The sequence below is a fragment of the Procambarus clarkii genome, chromosome 9, assembly GCF_040958095.1.
Source record: "Procambarus clarkii isolate CNS0578487 chromosome 9, FALCON_Pclarkii_2.0, whole genome shotgun sequence".
Taxonomy (NCBI): Eukaryota; Metazoa; Arthropoda; class Malacostraca; order Decapoda; family Cambaridae; genus Procambarus; species Procambarus clarkii.
The window spans coordinates 14,409,669-14,431,863 of record NC_091158.1 but is presented as its reverse complement, the minus strand read 5'-3'; the positions used below and the strand labels follow the sequence as shown (position 1 = coordinate 14,431,863).

The window sequence follows — 22,195 nt, the reverse complement described above, 5'->3', positions numbered from 1 at the left end:
GTGCGGAACACACATGAGTGTGTACACACACATACAAACATAAGAAATCACACGCTAAAAACGGCGTCGCAGGCTCGGGATCAGGTGAACGACAGCTTGGCACCTGAGGCGGTCGTTAACGCCACAGTGGTGAGGAGCAGCGCTTCTCAATGGTGCAATTAGTGGAGCCAATGTCTTATTGATTACCCAGCCGGCTGTTGTGGCGTCGAGCCGGATGGGCGTCCTGTCTGGCAGAGCCAGGAGAGGACCTTTGTTGACGGGAGACTATCGCTCTGCTCTCCCAGGGTGACGCTCTGCTCTCCCAGGGTGACGCTCTGCTCTCCCAGGGTGACGCTCTGCTTTCCCAGGGTGACGCTCTGCTCTCCCAGGGGTGACGCTTTGCTCTCCCAGGGGTGACGCTTTGCTCTCCCAGGGGTGACGCTCTGCTCTCCCAGGGTGACGCTCTGCTCTCCCAGGGGTGACGCTTTGCTCTCCCAGGGTGACGCTCTGCTCTCCCAGGGTGACGCTCTGCTCTCCCAGGGTGACGCTCTGCTCTCCCAGGGTGACGCTTTCCTCTCCCAGGGGTGACGCTCTGCTCTCCCAGGGTGACGCTCTGCTCTCCCAGGGGTGACGCTTTGCTCTCCCAGGGTAGGGTAACACTGCTCTCCGAGGGTGACGCTTTGCTCTCCCAGGGTGACACTCTGCTCTCCCAGGGTGACCTAAGGTACTCACAACCCACGGACAGGGTACTCACACCTCATGACCTAATGCTCTTGTGAAACATCTCTTAAAAAACTCATCTTGTTTTGAGTCGGACCGACAATGTAAACCTAAATATAGCCTAATATGTACATGTTTTAAACATGATGGTCTGGGCCAGGATTCATCAACCATTTACGCAGCCACTTACGAAACCCGTATATCTTTCCTAAATGATGGTGGCTTTGTTTTCATATATTAAACAGTTTACTTCGAAACAGTTTTTCGAAACTTCACAACCCAAGGTTGTTATGGTTATGAACAACCTTGTAGTGCTTCGGAGCTCATAAACTGATATATAGAAATGTATATGGCTGTCATGATAATGGAAAGATGTAGAGGTTTCGGAAGTGGTTGTATAAATGCTTGGTGAATTTGGCCCAGGTGGTAACGATGCAAAGGGTCATTATTGAAGAGTCAGTCAACAGTACAGTTTACAGTCATTGACTACACGAGTCAGTGGTACTCGTGTACTGCTAAACTGTTCACCTCACAACTCATAACAAAATCTTTCACTATCTTTTGACTCATGTTGCTTCATCTCTTGGCACCTCATATATTCTCGTTTCCTGACAATGTGATGGACAACGTCTTAATATCTCACCTCCTAACTCACAAAGTTTCTACTAACTCACAAAGTTTCTCCTCCTAACTCACAAAGTTTCACCTCCTAATTCACAAAGTTTCTCCTAATTCACAAAGTTTCTCCTCCTAACTCACAAAGTTTCTCCTCCTAACTCACAAAGTTTCTCCTCCTAACTCACAAAGTTTCTACTCCTAACTCACAAAGTTTCTACTCCTAACTCACAAAGTTTCTCCTTTGGGACTCATAACCTTTCACCTAAATGCTCATAATGTATAGTTCATGTTGGAAGCAGCTGTTCCTGGCGCATGTGGCAATGATGAAGGAGAATTCTTGGCCATAATACCGCTGGGTGATGATGAATAGCATGTGGTACTCTACCTGGTGGTGGTGATGGTGGGTAGTGGTGGAGTGGTGGTTGTGGTGGGGGTGGTGTTGGGGTGGGGGGTGGAGCAGTGAGGGACCAGCAGTAACAGTGCCTGGAACTCAAGGGATAACTAAAGATGACGGCTGAAAACAAAGGATGGCAGAATGTGACCACAAACACATTATAATAATCAATGCACTCATCACTTGCGTATTTGAGACATTGTTCCCCCGTAGAGAGTTATCCATAAGAGGTTCACATTTCCACTAGAAATTCTACGTTGTTTCCTGCTTTCCTCTCTCCCTTTTTCTTGTAGTCTTCCCCTTTCTCTGCTTTCTTTTTCCCTATTTTCGTTTTTCTATTTTCCTTCTCCTTTCCTCGTTTCCACTTCTATCATCCCTTTTCCCTTACCTTCCTCCCGGTCTCCTTCTTTCCTCCCCATGCACTAAATCACGACCACCTGCTCCAGATGACCCAAAGTAAGGTCTCCTGGGTAGTGGGAGGAGAGGTTGGAGAGGTCACTGAGCGTGGGTTGAGGGACGGTTGGGGGTTCCGAGGGGATGGGTTATGTGGTAGGATAGACGAAAGGGAGGGGGGAGCTGAGCGATCGCTATGCATAATCCCCCCCCCCCCTCCCCTTCCCGGTGGTGTATTGAACGAGCGTGTAGCCTGCTGGAGTATATATTGGGCGACTTGGACTAATAAACTATCGTTCAGTATCGTGTCGTGAGTGTTAGTAAGCCCGGGTCCAAAAATCTTGCTCTGTCGGTATTGAATTGCATGCGAGCATTACCTTAGTGGATAGTTCCTCGGTGTTCACTGAAGATGAACGTACGTACTGTAAATGTATATATATATATGTATATATATATATATATATATATATATATATATATATATATATATATATATATATATATATATATATATATATATATATATATATATATACATTTTCTCTTACGTATTCAGAGTTAAATGGCAAGTTTTTCCCTGAATGCGCTGTGTTCCCTTCTCTGAGACTGTGGGTCCCTATAATTGCACCAGTGGTGGTACCCCCTTATATATATATATATATATATATATATATATATATATATATATATATATATATATATATATATATATATATATACATACACACCACACCATAATCGCACTGGTGGTTTTGTTGATCTTATTGCGTAAGCTTTCTATGCTTCTGACTATTTTTCTTAGTATTACGAAGAACAATCAAGTTGCCAAAATTTATGGAAAAGAAGCTGCAGTAATTATTGAAGGATTTATTTTCTACAACGTTTCTTCCCTTTCTTGAACATCTTTAGGTAAAGAATGAATACATGATGTATATTTTTTTGGTTAAATACGCATGGGAAGAGTGGAAGGAGTATGGAGTGAGGTGATTGGGGTAAGGAGGATAGGGCCAATTAAACATTAGCCCTAACCTCTTACCCTATCAAATATTGGGTTAAGCATTGGGTAAAACTCTGGTTATCTCGGTAGGCGGGAGAGACCTGGGTAGAGACATCATTATCCAGCGGTATTTGGTGTGGTCTTGGTCTGAGTGCTGGCAAGGAATCAGAGTCATTATTCTGTATAGTGAGGGTGGGTCTTTTTTTCTCTTATAGGTATAACTTCCAGGATTTGCAATCTTCTTTGGTCAGTGGTAGATTCCAGGATTTTTGTAATACCCACTAGCACATTCCTAGTGAATGTTGAGGTACGTTCACTCTGTGTAGGGTTTCTAGGGGCACCAGCTTGTAGATGGCAAGTCAGTCTTCTCGAAAGCTTTGTGGTGGTCATACCAATGTTGGTAGATCGAAGGTGACATCCTTCATTGGTGCGTGTAGACTGGTATACCATGCTTGGTGTTTGGTGAGGGTACCATGCTTGGTGTTTGGTGAGGGTACCATGCTTGGTGTTTGGTGAGGGTACCATGCTTGGTGTTTGGTGAGGGTACCATGCTTGGTGTTTGGTGAGGGTACCATGCTTGGTGTTTGGTGAGGGTACCATGCTTGGTGTTTGGTGAGGGTACCATGCTTGGTGTTTGGTGAGGGTACCATGCTTGGTGTTTGGTGAGGGTACCATGCTTGGTGTTTGGTGAGGGTACCATGCTTGGTGTTTGGTGAGGGTACCATGCTTGGTGTTTGGTGAGGGTACCATGCTTGGTGTTTGGTGAGGGTACCATGCTTGGTGTTTGGTGAGGGTACCATGCTTGGTGTTTGGTGAGGGTACCATGCTTGGTGTTTGGTGAGGGTACCATGCTTGGTGTTTGGTGAGGGTACCATGCTTGGTGTTTGGTGAGGGTACCATGCTTGGTGTTTGGTGAGGGTTCTATTGTTTATTTGGGGCTGTTCTTGAGTATTAAATTAGCAGTCATTTTGTTTGGTATGAGAAGGGTGCGTACACAGAACACCACACCTAAGAAGGGTGTGCACACACAGAACACCACACCTAAGAAGGATGTGCACACACACAGAACACCACACCTAAGAAGGGTGTGCACACACAGAACACCACACCTAAGAAGGGTGTGCACACACAGAACACCACACCTAAGAAGGATGTGCACACACACAGAACACCACACCTAAGAAGGGTGTGCACACACAGAACACCACACCTAAGAAGGGTGTGCACACACAGAACACCACACCTAAGAAGAGTGTGCACACACAGAACACCACACCTAAGAAGGGTGTGCACACACAGAACACCACACCTAAGAAGGATGTGCACACACAGAACACCACACCTAAGAAGGGTGTGCACACACAGAACACCACACCTAAGAAGGGTGTGCACACACAGAACACCACACCTAAGAAGGATGTGCACACACAGAACACCACACCTAAGAAGGGTGTGCACACACAGAACACCACACCTAAGAAGAGTGTGCACACACAGAACACCACACCTAAGAAGGGTGTGCACACACAGAACACCACACCTAAGAAGGATGTGCACACACAGAACACCACACCTAAGAAGGGTGTGCACACACAGAACACCACACCTAAGAAGGGTGTGCACACACAGAACACCACACCTAAGAAGGGTGTGCACACACAGAACACCACACCTAAGAAGGGTGTGCACACACAGAACACCACACCTAAGAAGAGTGTGCACACACTGAACACCACACGTGTCAGCAAAGCCGACAGGACCGTCTTACATTCTCGGCCAACTTTCAAGAAAGTTTCTTTTTTATCGCAAGGCCATTAAAGTTAGATTACAGGCCAGCCAGGCTTCAGATCTTTTACTGTTGATCTTTGAAGACTTTAAAGAGTGTCGACCAGATCTTTTTTGCTCAAGTGTGACAAAAACCCTTTTATTTTCTCTTTTGTGGCATGGAAATGCGCTCCTTTTTCATCTACATAATAGTGGAGGAAGACCTCATTTTCCCTCGTATGTAAAGGGTAAACTTTTATTCGTCTGCCATGAGTGTGAGAGACTACGTTTCCCTCGTAATGCAAGAGACATTTTATATCCTCTATTATTTTAAAGAGAACCTGTATGTTGAGGCATGATGGAGATACTGCTGTGGTTAACCTAACAATAATATAAAAGATGGGTCACTGTTCAAAGTACATGAATGACAGTATATGATTCAAAGTAGATGGATCAGCGTATTGTGAGTGTTACCACAAATCACTGCACCCGTTAACATTGATAGAGACAGTAATATATATCGTCAAACTTGAGACTTTAGACAGATGTACTTTGGGACGGAATGAACAGATGGATAACGAATGATAACCACACCCATGAAGAACGTATAACATCATTCACCTCAATAATCATGGGAATGAACTCAGACCGGTAAAATAAGCGGCCAATGTTCTTCCAGCCAGGCCAGTATGCTCAGAATGAAGAACGTCTCTGAAAGTATCTAATGGGTACCGAATCTAATATTTAATCTTCCCCGGAGAATCACAGTGGTATCTGGAGATCTTCCACCCTTTAATCTTGGCGTATAAATTGCAATCCATAATATGGTCTGTAATAACATACAACTCACTTGCACTGCAAATTTCCATAGCGTGTATGACCAAATAAAAAATTTCTGAGGCTCTAGAAAAACAGGCTCTATTTGGCTCTATCTAGGCTCTATTTGGCTCTATCTAGGCTCTATTTGGCTCTATCTAGGCTCTATTTGCCTCTTTTTTGGCTCTATCAAGGCTCAATTTGCCCACTAGACGGATTACTGTTCACATCGAGTCGCAGCAGAACGAGGGAGTACATAATGAGGGAGCTGGAGACATGATCTCATGGAAATGTCAAAATGTGTTTTCTTAACTTAAGAGTCGTACACAAATTGAACGGATTACGTGAAGTTGTCAAAAGTGCATTACTATAAAGTTTTGAATGGAAATTATAAAAAAAATGAGTGAATTGAGTCAATGCATTAAAGTACAAATTATTGTAGGGCATAAAGTATGATACTCGACCCATACATGAACATCTAGGGCAATTTATATATCTAATTTAACACACACACACACGCACACGCACACGCGCACACACACACACACACACACACACACACACACACACACACACACACACACACACACACACACACACACACAAGCACAAGACGATGTGCTGAAAAAGTTCAGAGGTATGCCACTAGGCCAGTCCCAGAACTAAGAGGCATGAGTTACGAGGAAAGGCTGCGTGAACTGCACCTCACGTCGCTGGAAGACAGAAGAACTCGGGGAGACATGATCACCACATACAAAATTCTCAGGGGAATTGACAGGGTAGATAAGGGCGGATTATTTAACACGGGTGGTACACGCACAAGGGGACGCAGGTGGAAGCTGAGTATCCAAATGAGCCACAGAAACATTAGAACTTTTTCAGTGTCAGAGTAGTTAGTAAATGGAATACACTAGGACGTGATGTGGTGGAGGCTGACTCCATACACAGAGTCAAAGGTAGATATGATAGAGCTCAGTAGGCCCAGGAATCTGTACACCAGTAGAATGACGGTTGAGAGGCGGGACCAAAGAACCAGAGCTCAACCCTGCAAACACAACTTGGTGAGTACACCAGCACGGAAACAGTCGTACAGTTTGATGCTGTCAGAGATAATAGTGTGTATATATGTATATATATATAATATATAATATAACATTTGTGACCGTGTTATTAACAGCACCCCAGTAACTACACACCGTGGCAGGCATTTTATCCTCCCCAGTTAATGACGTGTTGACACGCCGGGAATGTGGTCCAGGCCACAAGCAGAGGCACGTCTTCTGGTATGGACAGGAAGTGACTAAACATGTCTCTCTCGTGACCTCACTCTTGAGGTGAGGTCACATGTCTGATGGCGGGTGATCTGATCTCCAAGAGTGGTAAACCCGGCTAGTGTATATGACCTACACAGAGTACACCTACACTGAGTACTGGGTTCCCCTACACGACTTAATAAGCATATTAAACGATATTTAGTATTTACTTTTATGTATATAAAAAGGTGGAATTCTCATTCATTTTATTGTTTTGTATTATCTAACTGGTTCAGGTCCATCACAAGTAGTTGATGTAGGCTCTGTCTGCTGTGGCACTGTGTAGGCTCTGTCTGCTGTGGCACTATGAAGGCTCTGTCTGCTGTGGCACTATGAAGGCTCTCTGCTGTGGCACTGTGAAGGCTATCTGCTGTGGCACTGTGGCTTGTACATGTATCAATCACGAATCACAGAAGAAAGCCTTAAATGTTTAGCAGCTGAAGACTTAACATAACATTTTAAATACAGCATGAAAGACTTGTTCTTTAACACGGAAAATGATCGCCTCTTCTTGAAATGCATGATGTAGTTTGAAAAATAGACACACTGTGTAGATTGGCTGGTTTGTTATCAGTTACAGAGATATTAGATCAATCGTAGTAGTTTATTTTGCATTCGTTCAGCCACACGCTTCGCCACACACACTTGTAAAATAGCATGTTAACATACCATGGCAACTTTAGCGCGAGTGGCGTTGATCTCGTACTAAACCAAGCACTGCCACCTTACAGTGACACATATACAGTACATACAGCTAAATCTACCGTCTAAGTCAAAACACGTGTATCAGAGTACCTCCCGGCCCCCCGCTCCTCTCAAACATCACAGCTCAACAACCTGAGAACCACAGTTAAAGTTGTTAGGCTGTGACCATTACAACTTGAAAGAATCAGACGTCACTCACGCAGCTAAAAGCCTGAAAACAACTTAACACACACCTCCCAGATTAGACTCATCCCCACCATCCTCTCCTCTTATCCCCCTCTCACCCTACACTTGACCACATCCCCACCCCTCTCTCTCCCCTCCCCAAGATAACAGCACTGACAGAGTATCCCCCAGATAAGGCACCGGCTCGATGGTGCCAGTATCCGGTCAGCACTCGAGTCGACCGTATCGAACTAGAGCCGGTCGGCAAGATGGAGAACGAAGGCTACAGCGACACCCTGAAGATAGAAGAAGGGGCACACAGCAGCAGACACGTCCCTATGGGCTATGTTGCTCAAGGTGAGATTAGGGGAGATTAGGGAAAGGCAGGGGACACTGCTTGAGCTTAAGGACACACACACACACACATAGGGGCATGACATGACATTAGAGGCAAATTTTGGACAATACAAGACTAGGCAAAGCTTTGGTTACCACCTTAGAGGATTATCAGACTTTATGAAGAACTGTATTATTTAAAATTAACCTGAAACCAAAGGATATGTGAAGCTAGGAGAATTAACTGAGATTTGGAAAGCTTAAGAGCATTGCTGGTTATTAGGAAAACTAGATTAAATCGTCCGATATTAGGTAAATTAGAAGACATTTCAATTAACCTAGGAAAGGCTTTGGGATATTCAGGATATCTCAAAAATTATAGTTAAAAATTGGGATATTTAACTTGGGCAAGGTAAGAGACAATATCTGAGGTTACAGCAAGGTAATAGATAATAGCTTGAGGTTAGGCAAGGTAATAGACAATATCTGAGATTAGAGCAAGGTAATAGACAATATCTGAGGTTAGGGCAAGGTAAGAGACAATATCTGAGATTAGGGCAAGGTAATAGACAATATCTGAGGTTAGATCAAGGTAATAGACAATATCTGAGGTTAGGCCAAGGTAAGAGACAATATCTGAGGTTAGGAAAATGTAGGAGAAAAAAGAAATTCCATGAGAATAGATTATGATATAGTTCCATAGGTTTGAGCAATATTGAACATCCAAATTTCCTAATACCTAGCAAAGCTTAGACAGATATTGAAATTTTGGTGGAACAGGTACAAAAATATTCGTGAGGGTAAGGTAAGGGAGACTCAGATAATTAATTACCATCTAGAAGTATACGTGGAGCATTTAAAAGGAGTTGGAAGCTAAATCCACATAGTTTTAGCAGTTTGGGGTAAAGATACTTTTTGAATGTGTAGGTAATGGGGAAAACATAATGTCTATATTGAAATATTGAGACTGAATTCTGTTTATAGTTAACACCGTTTAAACTGCTCATTTTTTAAGATAGAATGTATTCTAGGTTCTGTATTCATATAATAATACTCTCTTCTGAACTAGTCTGATTATAATAGTACACTAAACTACCTGAACTAATGAGTATGCCATACGGTATTAAGTTGTAATAAGTATTGACATTACTCTTATCAGTTTTAACATCAACTCCATGCGATTCTATTTCTTTCGTAGCTGATACAAGTATCTAGGTGATGTGTGAGTGGACCAAACATCCCCAGGCAAGTATTTCTTATGTCCCGTTACATCTTCTGACAGGTACTGTGTCTAGTGGTCTTAGAAATTTAACTTTGGTCAGAAACTGAAACAAGCTGAAAGAGCCAAGATCTATACCACAACACACGAACACTCATCTGAGAGAATTCAGGTCACTTCGTTCATAAGTCATTTCGATAACGAAATTCCTAACCTAACCTTACCTAATCCAGCCTAACTAGATATAACCTAGCTTAACATAACCCATTATAACCTAATCCTGCCTAACTAGATATAACCTAGCTTAACATAACCCATTATAACCTAATCCTGCCTAACGTGACTGTATATACCGTTTTGCCAAGTGATCAAGGTGGATGTCCCTTCACTAATTCCAGGTGGTCCTCAAAGCAGAACAGCACAAGTGACTAAAGTAACTTGTAACATGCGTTCGTGATTATTTATACCCCCATGCGTTGTATGACGCATACCAATCACGAATGTGCTGCTCATACCTCCACGGCGTAAAGGATAAAAGGGTTGGAGGAGAGTTTAATGCTCTCTGTGGCCAATTCTTTTCCAGTGGACATGCGTATTCAGAATCATGTTACAGATAAGGGAAGATACTGATTTGTAGGATAAAGATAGTAATTGACAAATATTATGTTTGGATAGATTTTCTTCAAATTGAAACAATTTCTAAGCAAACTTTATATTTAAATACTCGGCCATGCTCTAGCTGGCTCTAACCCATCAGGCTATGCTCGTCCAAGCTCCAGCTGACTCACCCATCAGGCTATGGTCGTCCAAGCTCCAGCAGACTCACCCATCAGGCTATGATCGTCCAAGCTCCAGCAGACCCACCCATCAGGCTATGCTCGTCCAAGCTCCAGCAGACTCACCCATCAGGCTATGCTCGTCCAAGCTCCAGCTGACTCACCCATCAGGCTATGCTCGTCCAAGCTCCAGCAGACTCACCCATCAGGCTATGCTCGTCCAAGCTCCAGCAGACCCACCCATCAGGCTATGCTCGTCCAAGCTCCAGCAGACTCACCCATCAGGCTATGCTCGTCCAAGCTCCAGCTGACTCACCCATCAGGCTATGATCGTCCAAGCTCCAGCAGACCCACCCATCAGGCTATGATCGTCCAAGCTCCAGCAGACCCACCCATCAGGCTATGCTCGTCCAAGCTCCAGCAGACCCACCCATCAGGCTATGCTCGTCCAAGCTCCAGCAGACTCACCCATCAGGCTATGCTCGTCCAAGCTCCAGCAGACTCACCCATCAGGCTATGCTCGTCCAAGCAGACTCACCCATCAGGCTATGCTCGTCCAAGCAGACTCACCCATCAGGCTATGCTCGTCCAAGCAGACTCACCCATCAGGCTATGCTCGTCCAAGCAGACTCACCCATCAGGCTATGCTCGTCCAAGCAGCCTCACCCATCAGGCTATGCTCGTCCAAGCAGACTCACCCATCAGGCTATGCTCGTCCAAGCAGACTCACCCATCAGGCTATGCTCGTCCAAGCAGACTCACCCATCAGGCTATGCTCGTCCAAGCAGACTCACCCATCAGGCTATGCTCGTCCAAGCAGCCTCACCCATCAGGCTATGCTCGTCCAAGCAGACTCACCCATCAGGCTATGCTCGTCCAAGCAGACTCACCCATCAGGCTATGCTCGTCCAAGCAGACTCACCCATCAGGCTATGCTCGTCCAAGCAGACTCACCCATCAGGCTATGCTCGTCCAAGCAGACTCACCCATCAGGCTATGCTCGTCCAAGCAGACTCACCCATCAGGCTATGCTCGTCCAAGCAGACTCACCCATCAGGCTATGCTCGTCCAAGCAGACTCACCCATCAGGCTATGCTCGTCCAGGCAGACTCACCCATCAGGCTATGCTCGTCCAAGCAGACTCACCCATCAGGCTATGCTCGTCCAACCTCCAGCAGCCCCAAAAAACACATTCGTAAATTTTAACCTACTGTATAACCCAAAACGATGGGATATTTTTTACGAATATAATAACATGTGCATAAATTTACGCTTCTAAAAAATAAATCGGTTGTGCGCCAGTGCACTCGAGTACATGGTGATGACTTACACTGATGTGGAGGAATCTTAAGATAGAAGTAATATACCATCCTGAAGATGTAATATACCATCGTGAAGAAGTAATTTACCATCCTGAAGAAGTAATTTACCATCCTGAAGAAGTAATTTACCATCCTGAAGAAGTAATATACCATCCTGAAGAAGTCGTATACCATCCTGAAGAAGTAATTTACCATCCTGAAGAAGTAATATACCATCCTGAAGAAGGAATATACCATCCTGAAGAAGCAATATACCATCCTGAGAAGCTATAAACCTTCTTATCTCGTTCGGTCTGTGATTCTGACCACAGAATCTGCTCTTAAAATGAGTTGACTTGTCAATACTCCTCGGCTCCACCACTAAGAGTGGGTATATTTGCCTTCTGCTTCGGGAACCATGACAAATGTTTATTGTATGTGCTCACAAAGCTCTCTTAGATATACTTTTCCTCATAAAAGGTCTCATAGACATTCAGAGTATAGGTTTAAAGATCCCACAGTGAATATATAGTCACTGTATATCTTGGATTTGCCAATTTCAGATTTAAAGTGTAATGTTAGGAACTTAAGGATTCGTTTTTTTTTTTGTAAATTGAACTCGAGAACATAAATTTTCTACGTATACATGAAAGTATACGGTCATCTTGGGCATGTTGCAATGGCCGGCTTGTGGCTCTTATATAAAATATTGTTCAGGTATGAAACAATAAGTTCATGTTCATGGACTTCTGCGTTGAGACTTTCTCTCTCTCTCACTCTCACTCACTCCCTCCCTCTCCCTCTCCCTCCCTCCCTCCCTCCCTCCCTCCCTCCCTCCCTCTCCCTCCCTCCCTCCCTCCCTCCCTCCCTCCCTCTCTCTCTCTCACTCACTCACTCACTCTCTCACTCTCTCTCACTCTCCCTCTCCCTCTCCCTCTCCCTCTCCCTCTCCCTCCCTCCCTCCCTCTCCCTCTCCCTCCCTCCCTCCCTCCCTCCCTCCCTCCCTCCCTCCCTCTCTCTCTCTCTCTCTCTCTCTCTCTCTCTCTCTCTCTCTCTCTCTCTCTCTCTCTCTCTCTCTCTCTCTCTCTCTCCCTCTCCCTCTCCCTCTCCCTCTCCCTCTCCCCCTCCCTCCCTCTCTCTCTCTCTCTCTCTCTCTCTCTCTCTCTCTCTCTCTCTCTCTCTCTCTCTCTCTCTCTAACGATTTTGAATATTTTTTCATTGTCATCGCTAATTCTTTCGTATTGCCATTATGTCTTCTGTAAGAAGAGGAATATTTGGTTGGTGAGAGAGATGGAGGAGAGAGAGAGGGAGGGAGGGTCGCCGTTCTCCTTCTCTGAAGTAAACATGTCTCAGCCATCCATCTTTGCTCTTCAATAATAAGCAAGACGCTGTTGCCAACATCAATCTTATGTCTTACCAGCTGTTAGAGCCCCTTGTCGACTTACCCGCTCTTAGAGCCTTGTCAACTTACCAGCTGTTAGAGCCCTTGTCGACTTACCCGCTCTTAGAGCCTTGTCGACTTACCAGCTGTTAGAGCCCTTGTCGACTTACCCGCTCTTAGAGCCCTTGTCGACTTACCCGCTCTTAGAGCCCTTGTCGACTTACCCGCTCTTAGAGCCTTGTCGACTTACCAGCTGTTAGAGCCCTAGTCGACTTACCCGCTCTTAGAGCCTTGTCGACTTACCAGCTCTTAGAGCCCTTGTCGACTTACCCGCTCTTAGAGCCCTTGTCGACTTACCCGCTCTTAGAGCCTTGTCGACTTACCAGCTGTTAGAGCCCTTGTCGACTTACCCGCTCTTAGAGCCTTGTCGACTTACCAGCTGTTAGAGCCCTTGTCGACTTACCCGCTCTTAGAGCCCTTGTCGACTTACCTGCTGTTAGAGCCCCTTGTCGACTTACCTGCTGTTAGAGCCCCTTGTCGACTTACCCGCTGTTAGAGCCCTTGTCGACTTACCTGCTGTTAGAGCCCCTTGTCGACTTACCCGCTGTTAGAGCCCTTGTCGACTTACCCGCGGTAAAAGATCTTGACAAACACCTTAAGATGGCTTCTCATGGATAATTTGTGAATGCTGATCTTTTTTTTATTTTATTTGGTCTCTAGTTTCCAAACAAGAATGCTACGAGGATCGTAAAGATTTAGGAATTTGTGGAAAAGGTTTTATGATTTAACTCAGTTGTAATTTGAGTTTTGCAATGTTTTTTCAGTTTGTGAGCGTGAAAGACAGGTTAAATATATTTCATTATTTCTGTGGCAGTAATTGAGTGTTTCAAGGGCCGACGTGGTGCGACGATTTTAGGGAAACTCAAGGAAGATTTAAGATTTATGTTATATGTCTATAATGTACTTGGCTGTGTGTTTTCCTCAAGTTTTTCTTATATAGCGATTAGATGACAGAGGTTACTGGAGGCGTGAATTGAAAATGAAAAGATGATAATGATAAAACAAACTGTGGAAAGTATTTTGGCTCATACGAGGCGCCTCCTGTTTACATCCACCCAAACTCAAGTATATATATATATATATATAATATATATATATATATTTTCTCACGTCTGTTATTTTCCCGGTAATCTGTTCCATAAATCAAGAACCTGTTTCCAAATCATTATTTACTGATAGTTCGTTGTTGATGCTGTTTTTATTGCCTGTTGGTTTGTGTTCCTCTGGGGTTTCAACCCTCGTCCTCCTCCCCCCCCCCTCCCTTTGCATGCATGCATTTTTCTGTGTTCAGTCCTTTGTTTTAAATTCTTTCCCCCACCCTGTATCTCTGGTCTATTCCTGTATATTTCTCTTCTTCTCTTTTCTTTACTCTTTTGCCTTTACTCCTATCTTATCTCTTTCTCACTTCCTCTCCCTCTCTATATCAATTCCTTTCTCGCTTCAGCTGTTTCTTACTGTCCACTTGTCTCTACTTTCGTCACTCTCCCTTCTTCCTCTCCTTCCCACATTTCCCATTTACCTCTCCCTCTTCTTCTGTCTCTCTTACTTTTTCTCTCCCTCCCTCCCTCTCTCTCTCTCTCTCTCTCTCTCTCTCTCTCTCTCTCTCTCTCTCTCTCTCTCTCTCTCTCTCTCTCTCTCTCTCTCTCTCTCTCTCTCTCTCCTACATTTCCCTCTTCCCTCGCTACCACCCGTCAAACATGGCCTTCCTCTCCCCACATATGGAACTTCTCCACTGGCGCAACAAACAGACAAAACTGCCAGATTTTCGCTTCGTCTAATGGGTGCCGATACCCTGGTCTTTAATGGAAAACCAATGTTGGCAAAGCTGGATACGTGGAAGGAAGCTGTCTATCGGAAGCGTGGCAACCAGGCGGGATAGATGGAAGTAGATAGTCTGGTGGATAGAGGTAGGTGGAGGTAAACGGAAGTTGGAACATGATTGGGTAGGTGTAAGAGATTGATAGTTTGATAGTTAGAGAATGGGAAGAAAGAGTAAATTACCATTATTGTTGAGAGAGAGAGAGAGGGAGAGAGAGAGAGAGAGAGAGAGAGAATAGAAAAGATAGAGTGCAAAAGAGTTTGCATTGTAACTAGCTTTGTCTTTGTAAGAAAATAATCTTAACAGCAATCTCAATAAATTACAATGCTTGTCTGTCTGTAAGGGGTTAGAGGCCTGACACGCAAGACTAACCTCCTGCAACTTTGCCACTTATTCTTGTGGGGTATGTGCTCAACATGGTTGGGCTGGGATTTGTTCAAATGAAATGAGTGCCACTTGACAAGCCAAAGAAACCTGCACGATGATTTTGGGAATATTATATTTACTGGACTCCAAATTAGTATTATTTTTTGTTCCATAGTATAATATATAACACTAAGAACTGACATCTGCAGACTTTAAAAAATTCTATCAATACATGATATTGATACATTGCATGAAAAGTATGTGTTTATGATGACATCAACGCTGGGTCTACTACCATCATACTCCCCCAGCCCTTGATACCCGTCCACAATGCACAAACACCTTCGTTACATCTGGGATGTGTCCCTGTGACCACACAGCACCCATCAAAAAGCTCTCCGATTTCCCTTTCCAAGGGCCACTGCGCCCGAAATAAACAAAACAAAACACACACACATAGAGGAAGACGTAGAGAGCATGGAGAGGAGAAGAGAGAAAGAGACAGATAATGAGATAGACTGGCAATAACAAGAGAAGGACAGGCAGTGAGAAACAGAATACAAAGACAGAGAGACAAATATACAGAGAGAGAGAGAGAGAAACCAGCTCGCCAAGTAGGAAACTTCCTACCCACCTACTGTCTTCTTTCCTACCTATCTTATGTCTTATAAATTGTCATCCACACTTCCGTGGAAATAAATATTCCATTCACCTGGGCTCTAGGAGACTCGAACCGATTAAGATTACTCAATAGCTGCGTCGATAGAGCTTCGGCCCCACACACGTGTTGGGTCCACGGTTCGAGTCTCCTAACAGCCCAGAAGAATAGAATCTAATGTCTTCTTTCCTACATCCGTAGTGTCATCATTCCTGCCTACCTTCTCTCCTCAAGGTGCAAGCGGTATAAGGGAAATCATCGATGCCAATGACAGACACAGAAAACACCTGCAAATATACACATGGACACACACACAGGGGAGCTGGTAACATACCAACAGACGCACATTGACCTGTATACACAGGAAACAGGAGTGGTTGTGATAGATAAGGGATAAGGGATAAGGGAGAGATTGTGATGAGACATCATAGGAATGTGGATAGAAAGAATACAATAACATAGACGGTGATAGTGTGAAAAATACAGGATATATTTAATTATCAAATGCAATTCGATCGTCTTTGTAGCAAGTACAAATTAAAGAACTAACGACGTATAGAATGATCAATATTAACCCCAAAATTATTTTGTTCTGGCCTGAACAAGCGGGCCATCTGGAAGATGATAGTCAGAATAGAGTCAATACCCTGAAAATGAACAAAGTTGGAAGGACTCCACGTCAAGGTAAAGGTCTAATGAGCTCCGCATCACTAGGACTGCAGACGTTGGTCTGTTTAATGCAGGAATTCACTTCAGAGGTCTTGAGTTTAACTTTAGCCTAAGGCATCCTTCCAGGCTTGGGAAGTTCCTGAAGACGACCCTTACTCAAACGCTTACTTATGGTTCTTATTTGGAGTTCTTGACATGGCTCCCGAAAGCCTCTTTAACTTTCCGAGGATGATGCTTAGTCAAAGGCCTCTGTCAGGCCTCTGAAGTTTCTGAAGACGATGCTAACTCAAAATCTCAGATTTAGAAATATTTTTGTTTGCCATTATTAGAGTCCTTATTTCTAAAGTGTAAAGGAAAATAGTGAGGGGACTCTCCAAGCTTCTGAATAATTCTAGAATTAAATTTCTTAAATGGACTATATATAGAAATGCTTCTTGAAGGAACAAACTCTCCAGGATCGTGAATTGTCCTCAAAGTTGAGGCTTCATCCGTCGGTTGTGGTGAAGAAATCACATGTTCCAATATATATTTAAGTATTCTGTGCGTGCGTTTCTAGTTGTGCTTGCAGGGCATGAGCTTGAGCTCTTGGGTCCCACCTTACAACCTTCATCGACTGGTTCTAGAGTCTTTCAGGTTCTCTCCTCTCCTCATGTTAAGGTGTGTTGGGGTTCAAGGAAGTCCGTGTGCGCCATCTCACTTCTTATCTCACGACATTTATTCAGACATTGAATGACAGTGTTTCTGTCGCTCACTCGAATATTTAGCTTCCAGGAGAACTTGTTCACGCCCACTGATTTTCTTTCTCCCTGTTCTCTGTTCAGACGATATTTCCTAGAGTTCTTCTCACACTCCTCTGTGCACGCCATTTATTCAGTTTAATCTGCACGTGTTAGATCAATTCACAGATGTTTTTCTCGTGATGTGTATGTGAGGTGTTGTATAATGCTCTGTTGCCCTCGATATTATGCCATGCTTGTGCTTATGTGAATTTTCGGTTGTGCTAGCGTGCGGGCGTGTGTGCTAGCGTGTGTGTGTGTGCTAGTGTGCATGTGCGCTAGCGTGCGTGTGTGCTAGCGTGCTTGTGCGCTGGCGAGTACTCACCTAGTTGTACTCACCTAGTTGTGTTTGCGGGGGTTGAGCTCTGGCTCTTTGGTCCCGCCTCTCAACCGTCAATCAACTGAACTAGCAAGTGTGTGAGCTAGCGCGCCAGCGAGTGTGTGTACATATGAGGGTTCTAATGTATTAGCTTTAATAATATTTTCCCTTTACCATATTATGCCCTTTAGGTTTCACGATATTTTCAGCTCTCGTTCAAAATCCATTCCTGTATATAAAACCAATACCTTAACGCGACATATCGTGATAAATATATCAGCTATCAGGAAAACCAATGAAAAATATCTGAACTTGTCACCTGGTTTAAATACCGCCTGAAAAAGACACAAGAGGCACTTAATTTATGGCCGAAACCGCCAATAGCGAGAGAAAGAAAACGAAAGTAAGGAGCCGTGCAACTGAGCGTGTGCAGTATTTTAGGGCATGCTCCTCCATTCTCGTTCCGGAACTCTGAATCGATGCTCTCTGGATGTGCGGCGAAGAATAGAAGACTCTGAGGTCGAAGGTCACCCACCACTAACTAGTACAGGTGGTGGGTGATGGTGATGTACTCCCCTTATAGAGAGCCGGTCGGCCGAGCGGACAGCACACTGGACTTGTGATCCTGTGGTCCCGGGTTCGATCCCGGGCGCCGGCGAGAAACAATGGGCAGAGTTTCTTTCATCCTATGCCCCTGTTACCTAGCAGTAAAATAGGTACCTGGGTGTTAGTCAGCTGTCTCGGGCTGCTTCCTGGGGGTGGAGGCCTGGTCGAGGACCGGGCCGCGGGGACACTAAAGCCCCGAAATCATATCAAGATAACCTCAAGATAACCCTTCTCAATTCTTACGAAGGTAATTCGTTGTGTTCTGTGTATAATGCAAAAATGATAAGGATTTAACATATGTATTGAATGAATAAATCCACAAGGGCCGAGATGAGGATTCTAATCTACGTGCAAGAGCATCCCAGACCCTGCCTTAATCGACTGAGCTACAACATGATATATGTCGTTCATTTGATACATCATGCTATTGGGATTTCTGTGTGTATATATATTGAAGTCAATTGAAGATACTCATTCTTGCTAAACAAGGAGCGAAGATTGTAAACAAAGATTACCAGTTAATCTACTGTGGTGCTGATTTCAGTGTATTATAATTTAAACGTAAAAAATCAAACTGGCCTATAAATGGTTACAGTATATTGTATTAAGCTTCTCAGACTACGAAGGATTTATAAAGTGAGTGTAATTTAAAATTGTAAAGATTTGAAGTTCTGATCTTCAAGAGATGGAGCTCAACCCTCCGTAAGTTAAAGTTCAGTCCTTGAGGCCACTAAAAGTTGAAATTGAGCCTCATACAGTTGAAGTGTTATGTCCCTCAGAAAGGTTGATCGCAAAGAACTTTCTTTAAAACTGGTATATATATATGTAATTATATATTTATATATAATATATATAATTTTATTATAATGATTATATGTATACACATATATGCAAGCAGTTGAGAGGCGGGACTAAAGAGCCAGAGCGTAACCCCCGCAAGCACAACTAAGTACATGCAAATACACACAGTGAATTGGTAAATACTTTCGCTCTAGACCGAATGAGCTTAAACTTTTTCCCCATTTACTGTGTATAGCCGAGGATGAGGCGAAGGTGAGGAACCTCACTTATGAACCAATAGGTCCATTACACCTTACAAATCTGTTTCCATGATGGCTGGGGGCAGTATGTTGTATGTTCCGTCCTGATCTGGAAGATGGCTCTCAAGAACTCTTGTTCTCGAGTATAATTTGGTGCTGTTGATAGCTGGCTTGGTGTGTTTGATGTGTGTGCAATGGTGTGCAATGCCTCGCCAATGTCCAGTCTTCTGTTTTCGCTGCGTAAATCGATTATTTTGTAATTGTCAAGATTTCTTTGGTTACATGTAGAGATTTTCCTTGCTAGGACCTTGCTGTTTGTGCACTTGATCACTTGCTGGGAGGTTTTACCCGAGTCATTCTATAGTAGTCAGGAAAATAATCAACAAGATCTTGTAGCGGAAATAATATCTTGTTGAATCATTTAATGACGAGTTGGCAGGAGCTCAAAGTGTATCGGAGCGAATGGTATAATTGATGGCCAAATTGAGAGTTGGTAATTGAATAGCGAAGATTGTAATTGGTGGTGATTACAGGGGTATAAGGTAATTACAAACAAGGAAGGTAATTAAAAGGCTTGGTAATTGAAGATTAAAAGCAGTGTAGGAAAATTTGAATAACTATAGCGATGGTTTAGAATGCGTGTCATAGGTATGAGGGTTAGTATGTAAGCATGAATATGTGCTATATGTATATGTGCTATATATTGGTATGTATGTATGAATTTGTGATATATCAAGGGTAGTATGTACGCATGAATGTATTTCCATGCATATATGTTTGCATGCATATTTATAACTCATTTTAAATTATTTTTATATTGATTTATATAACGTTTGCTTGAATTAAATGCTAATGTATTCACCTAGTTGTATTTACCTAGTTGTGCTGGCGGGGGTTGAGCTCTGCTCTTTCGGCCCGCCTCTCAACTGTCAATCAATCAACTGTTATTAACTACTAACCAATTTGTTTTCCACACACACACACACACACACACACACACACACACACACACACACACACACACACACACACACACACACACACACACACACACAAAGTATTGATAAGGTAGATAAGGATAAACTGTTTAACACTAGGGGTACACGAACAAGGGGTTACAGGTTATCTTGAGGTTATCTTGAGATGATTTCGGGGCTTTTAGTGTCCCCGCGGCCCGGTCCTCGACCAGGCCTCCACCCCCAGGAAGCAGCCCGTGACAGCTGACTAACACCCAGGTACCTATTTACTGCTAGGTAACAGGGGCATAGGGTGAAAGAAACTCTGCCCATTGTTTCTCGCCGGCGCCTGGGATTGAACCCAGGACCACAGGATCACAAGTCCCGCGTGCTGTCCGCTCGGCCGACCGGCTCCCTCACTCGGCCGACCGGCTCCCTCGCTCGGCCGACCGGCTCCCTACAGGTGGAAACTGTGTCCCCAAATGAGCCACAGGGACGTTAGAAAGAACTTTTTCAGTGTCAGAGTAGTTAACAAATGGAATGCATTAGGGAGTGATGTGGTGGAGGCTGACTCCATACACAGTTTCAAATGTAACTATGATAGAGCCCAGTAGGCTCAGGAATCTGTACCCCAGTTGATTGACATTTGAGAGGCGGGACCAATGAGCCAGAGCTCAACCCCCCCGCAAGCACAACTAGGTGAGTACACACACACACACAGGAAGCAGCCCGTAACAGCTGTCTAACTCACAGGAACATATTTACTGCTAGGTAACAGGGGCATCAGGGTGAAAGAAACTGCCCTGTCTCTGCCGGCGCCGGGAATTGAACCCAGGCCACAGGATTACGAGCCCCGCGCGCTGTCCACTCAGCTACCAGACCCTTACCAGCTACCAGAATGTGGTTATTTACTTTTGATAAGATATCAGTATATGTTATATTCCATATGTTTATGTTAGTGAATGTGACCAAAAGGGTTAAATAAAAGATTCTAGCAGAAATCTTCTCTATACTCCTTATGACATGTAAAATAAGTTTAACTCTGAATTGAATAAATGCCAGAATTTAGGCTTAGTCATCTCAGCTGAGAAAGCAAAAATGCTGAATCAGCGCCCAGGCAGATGGCAAGGTGGTGTTTGCCAGGTGCAGCTGCATGATGGCACTGTATAACCCTTGGTCTTGATGTCCCACTGACAGCCATGTTGTAGCCAGACCTGAAGCAAAAGGGAATTGACACTAGTTATTACATCTAAGCCGACCTATTATGCAAGAAGAGCCTCATATCTATGGATCATCCACTAAGGTCAGCAGATTCCTAGACGTTATTAATGCTAGGCTTAGATTACAAGTAGTTCTGGGAGTTTGCACCACCAACTGAAGTAGATCTAATCACATGTTAACGTTATCACCAGATCAATTCACGTACCCTACGTCACTATCTAGTGGACCAAACTCTCACAAGTCAAGCCTGGCCTCGGGCCGGGCTTGGGGAGTAGAAGAACCCCCAGAACCCCATCAACCAGGTACCAAACAGGTAACCAGGTATGTAATTGAATGTGTAAAGATCTCGGAGTTCGGAGACAAGTCTATTACAAATGTTCAAGAAAGGTGTACTTCATTGTAAACGATGCGCAACCAGAAGTCTTGAGTAGATATCCAAAGTTTCCTTACTGTAGGTACTACATCCACATGAATGTTTACATTAGCTGCTACCCATTGGATGGGTGACGCATGGCAACCGTAGAACTGCCTGGCTCCAGATGTTTCTCGGTTTTGTGGGTAATTTCTAGATTCATTTTATAAAAGACTATTACCATGATCACTAAACTGCGTAACTAGCTTCACAAGATTGTTACTTGCTTAAATATATGAATTTTTGGATTCTGAACCCATTATGCGCCTCTGTAACCCTTAGCACTAACGTCCACGGGATGGGTATGGGGTCCACTACTGCCCACGGGATGGGTATGGGGTCCACTACTGCCCACGGGATGGGTATGGGGTCCACTACTGCCCACGGGATGGGTATGGGGTCCACTACTGCCCACG

General features: G+C 44.0%; 1 protein-coding gene across 2 annotated transcripts in view; it reads left to right on the top strand.

The window, feature by feature from the left end:
• Positions 1-22,195, top strand: part of LOC123766297 (mechanosensory protein 2) — a 563,765-nt gene that overhangs the window by 43,000 nt on the left and 498,570 nt on the right. The window contains exon 1 of one of the 2 annotated variants that reach the window (XM_069321163.1): positions 8,076-8,221. The exons of the other annotated variant lie outside the window; for it this stretch is intronic. Within the exon in view, the coding sequence (XP_069177264.1) occupies positions 8,134-8,221 (88 nt within the window). The 5' untranslated portion in view covers positions 8,076-8,133. Of the gene's footprint in view, positions 1-8,075; positions 8,222-22,195 lie in introns of those variants that run through there. 2 annotated transcript variants of the gene reach the window in all.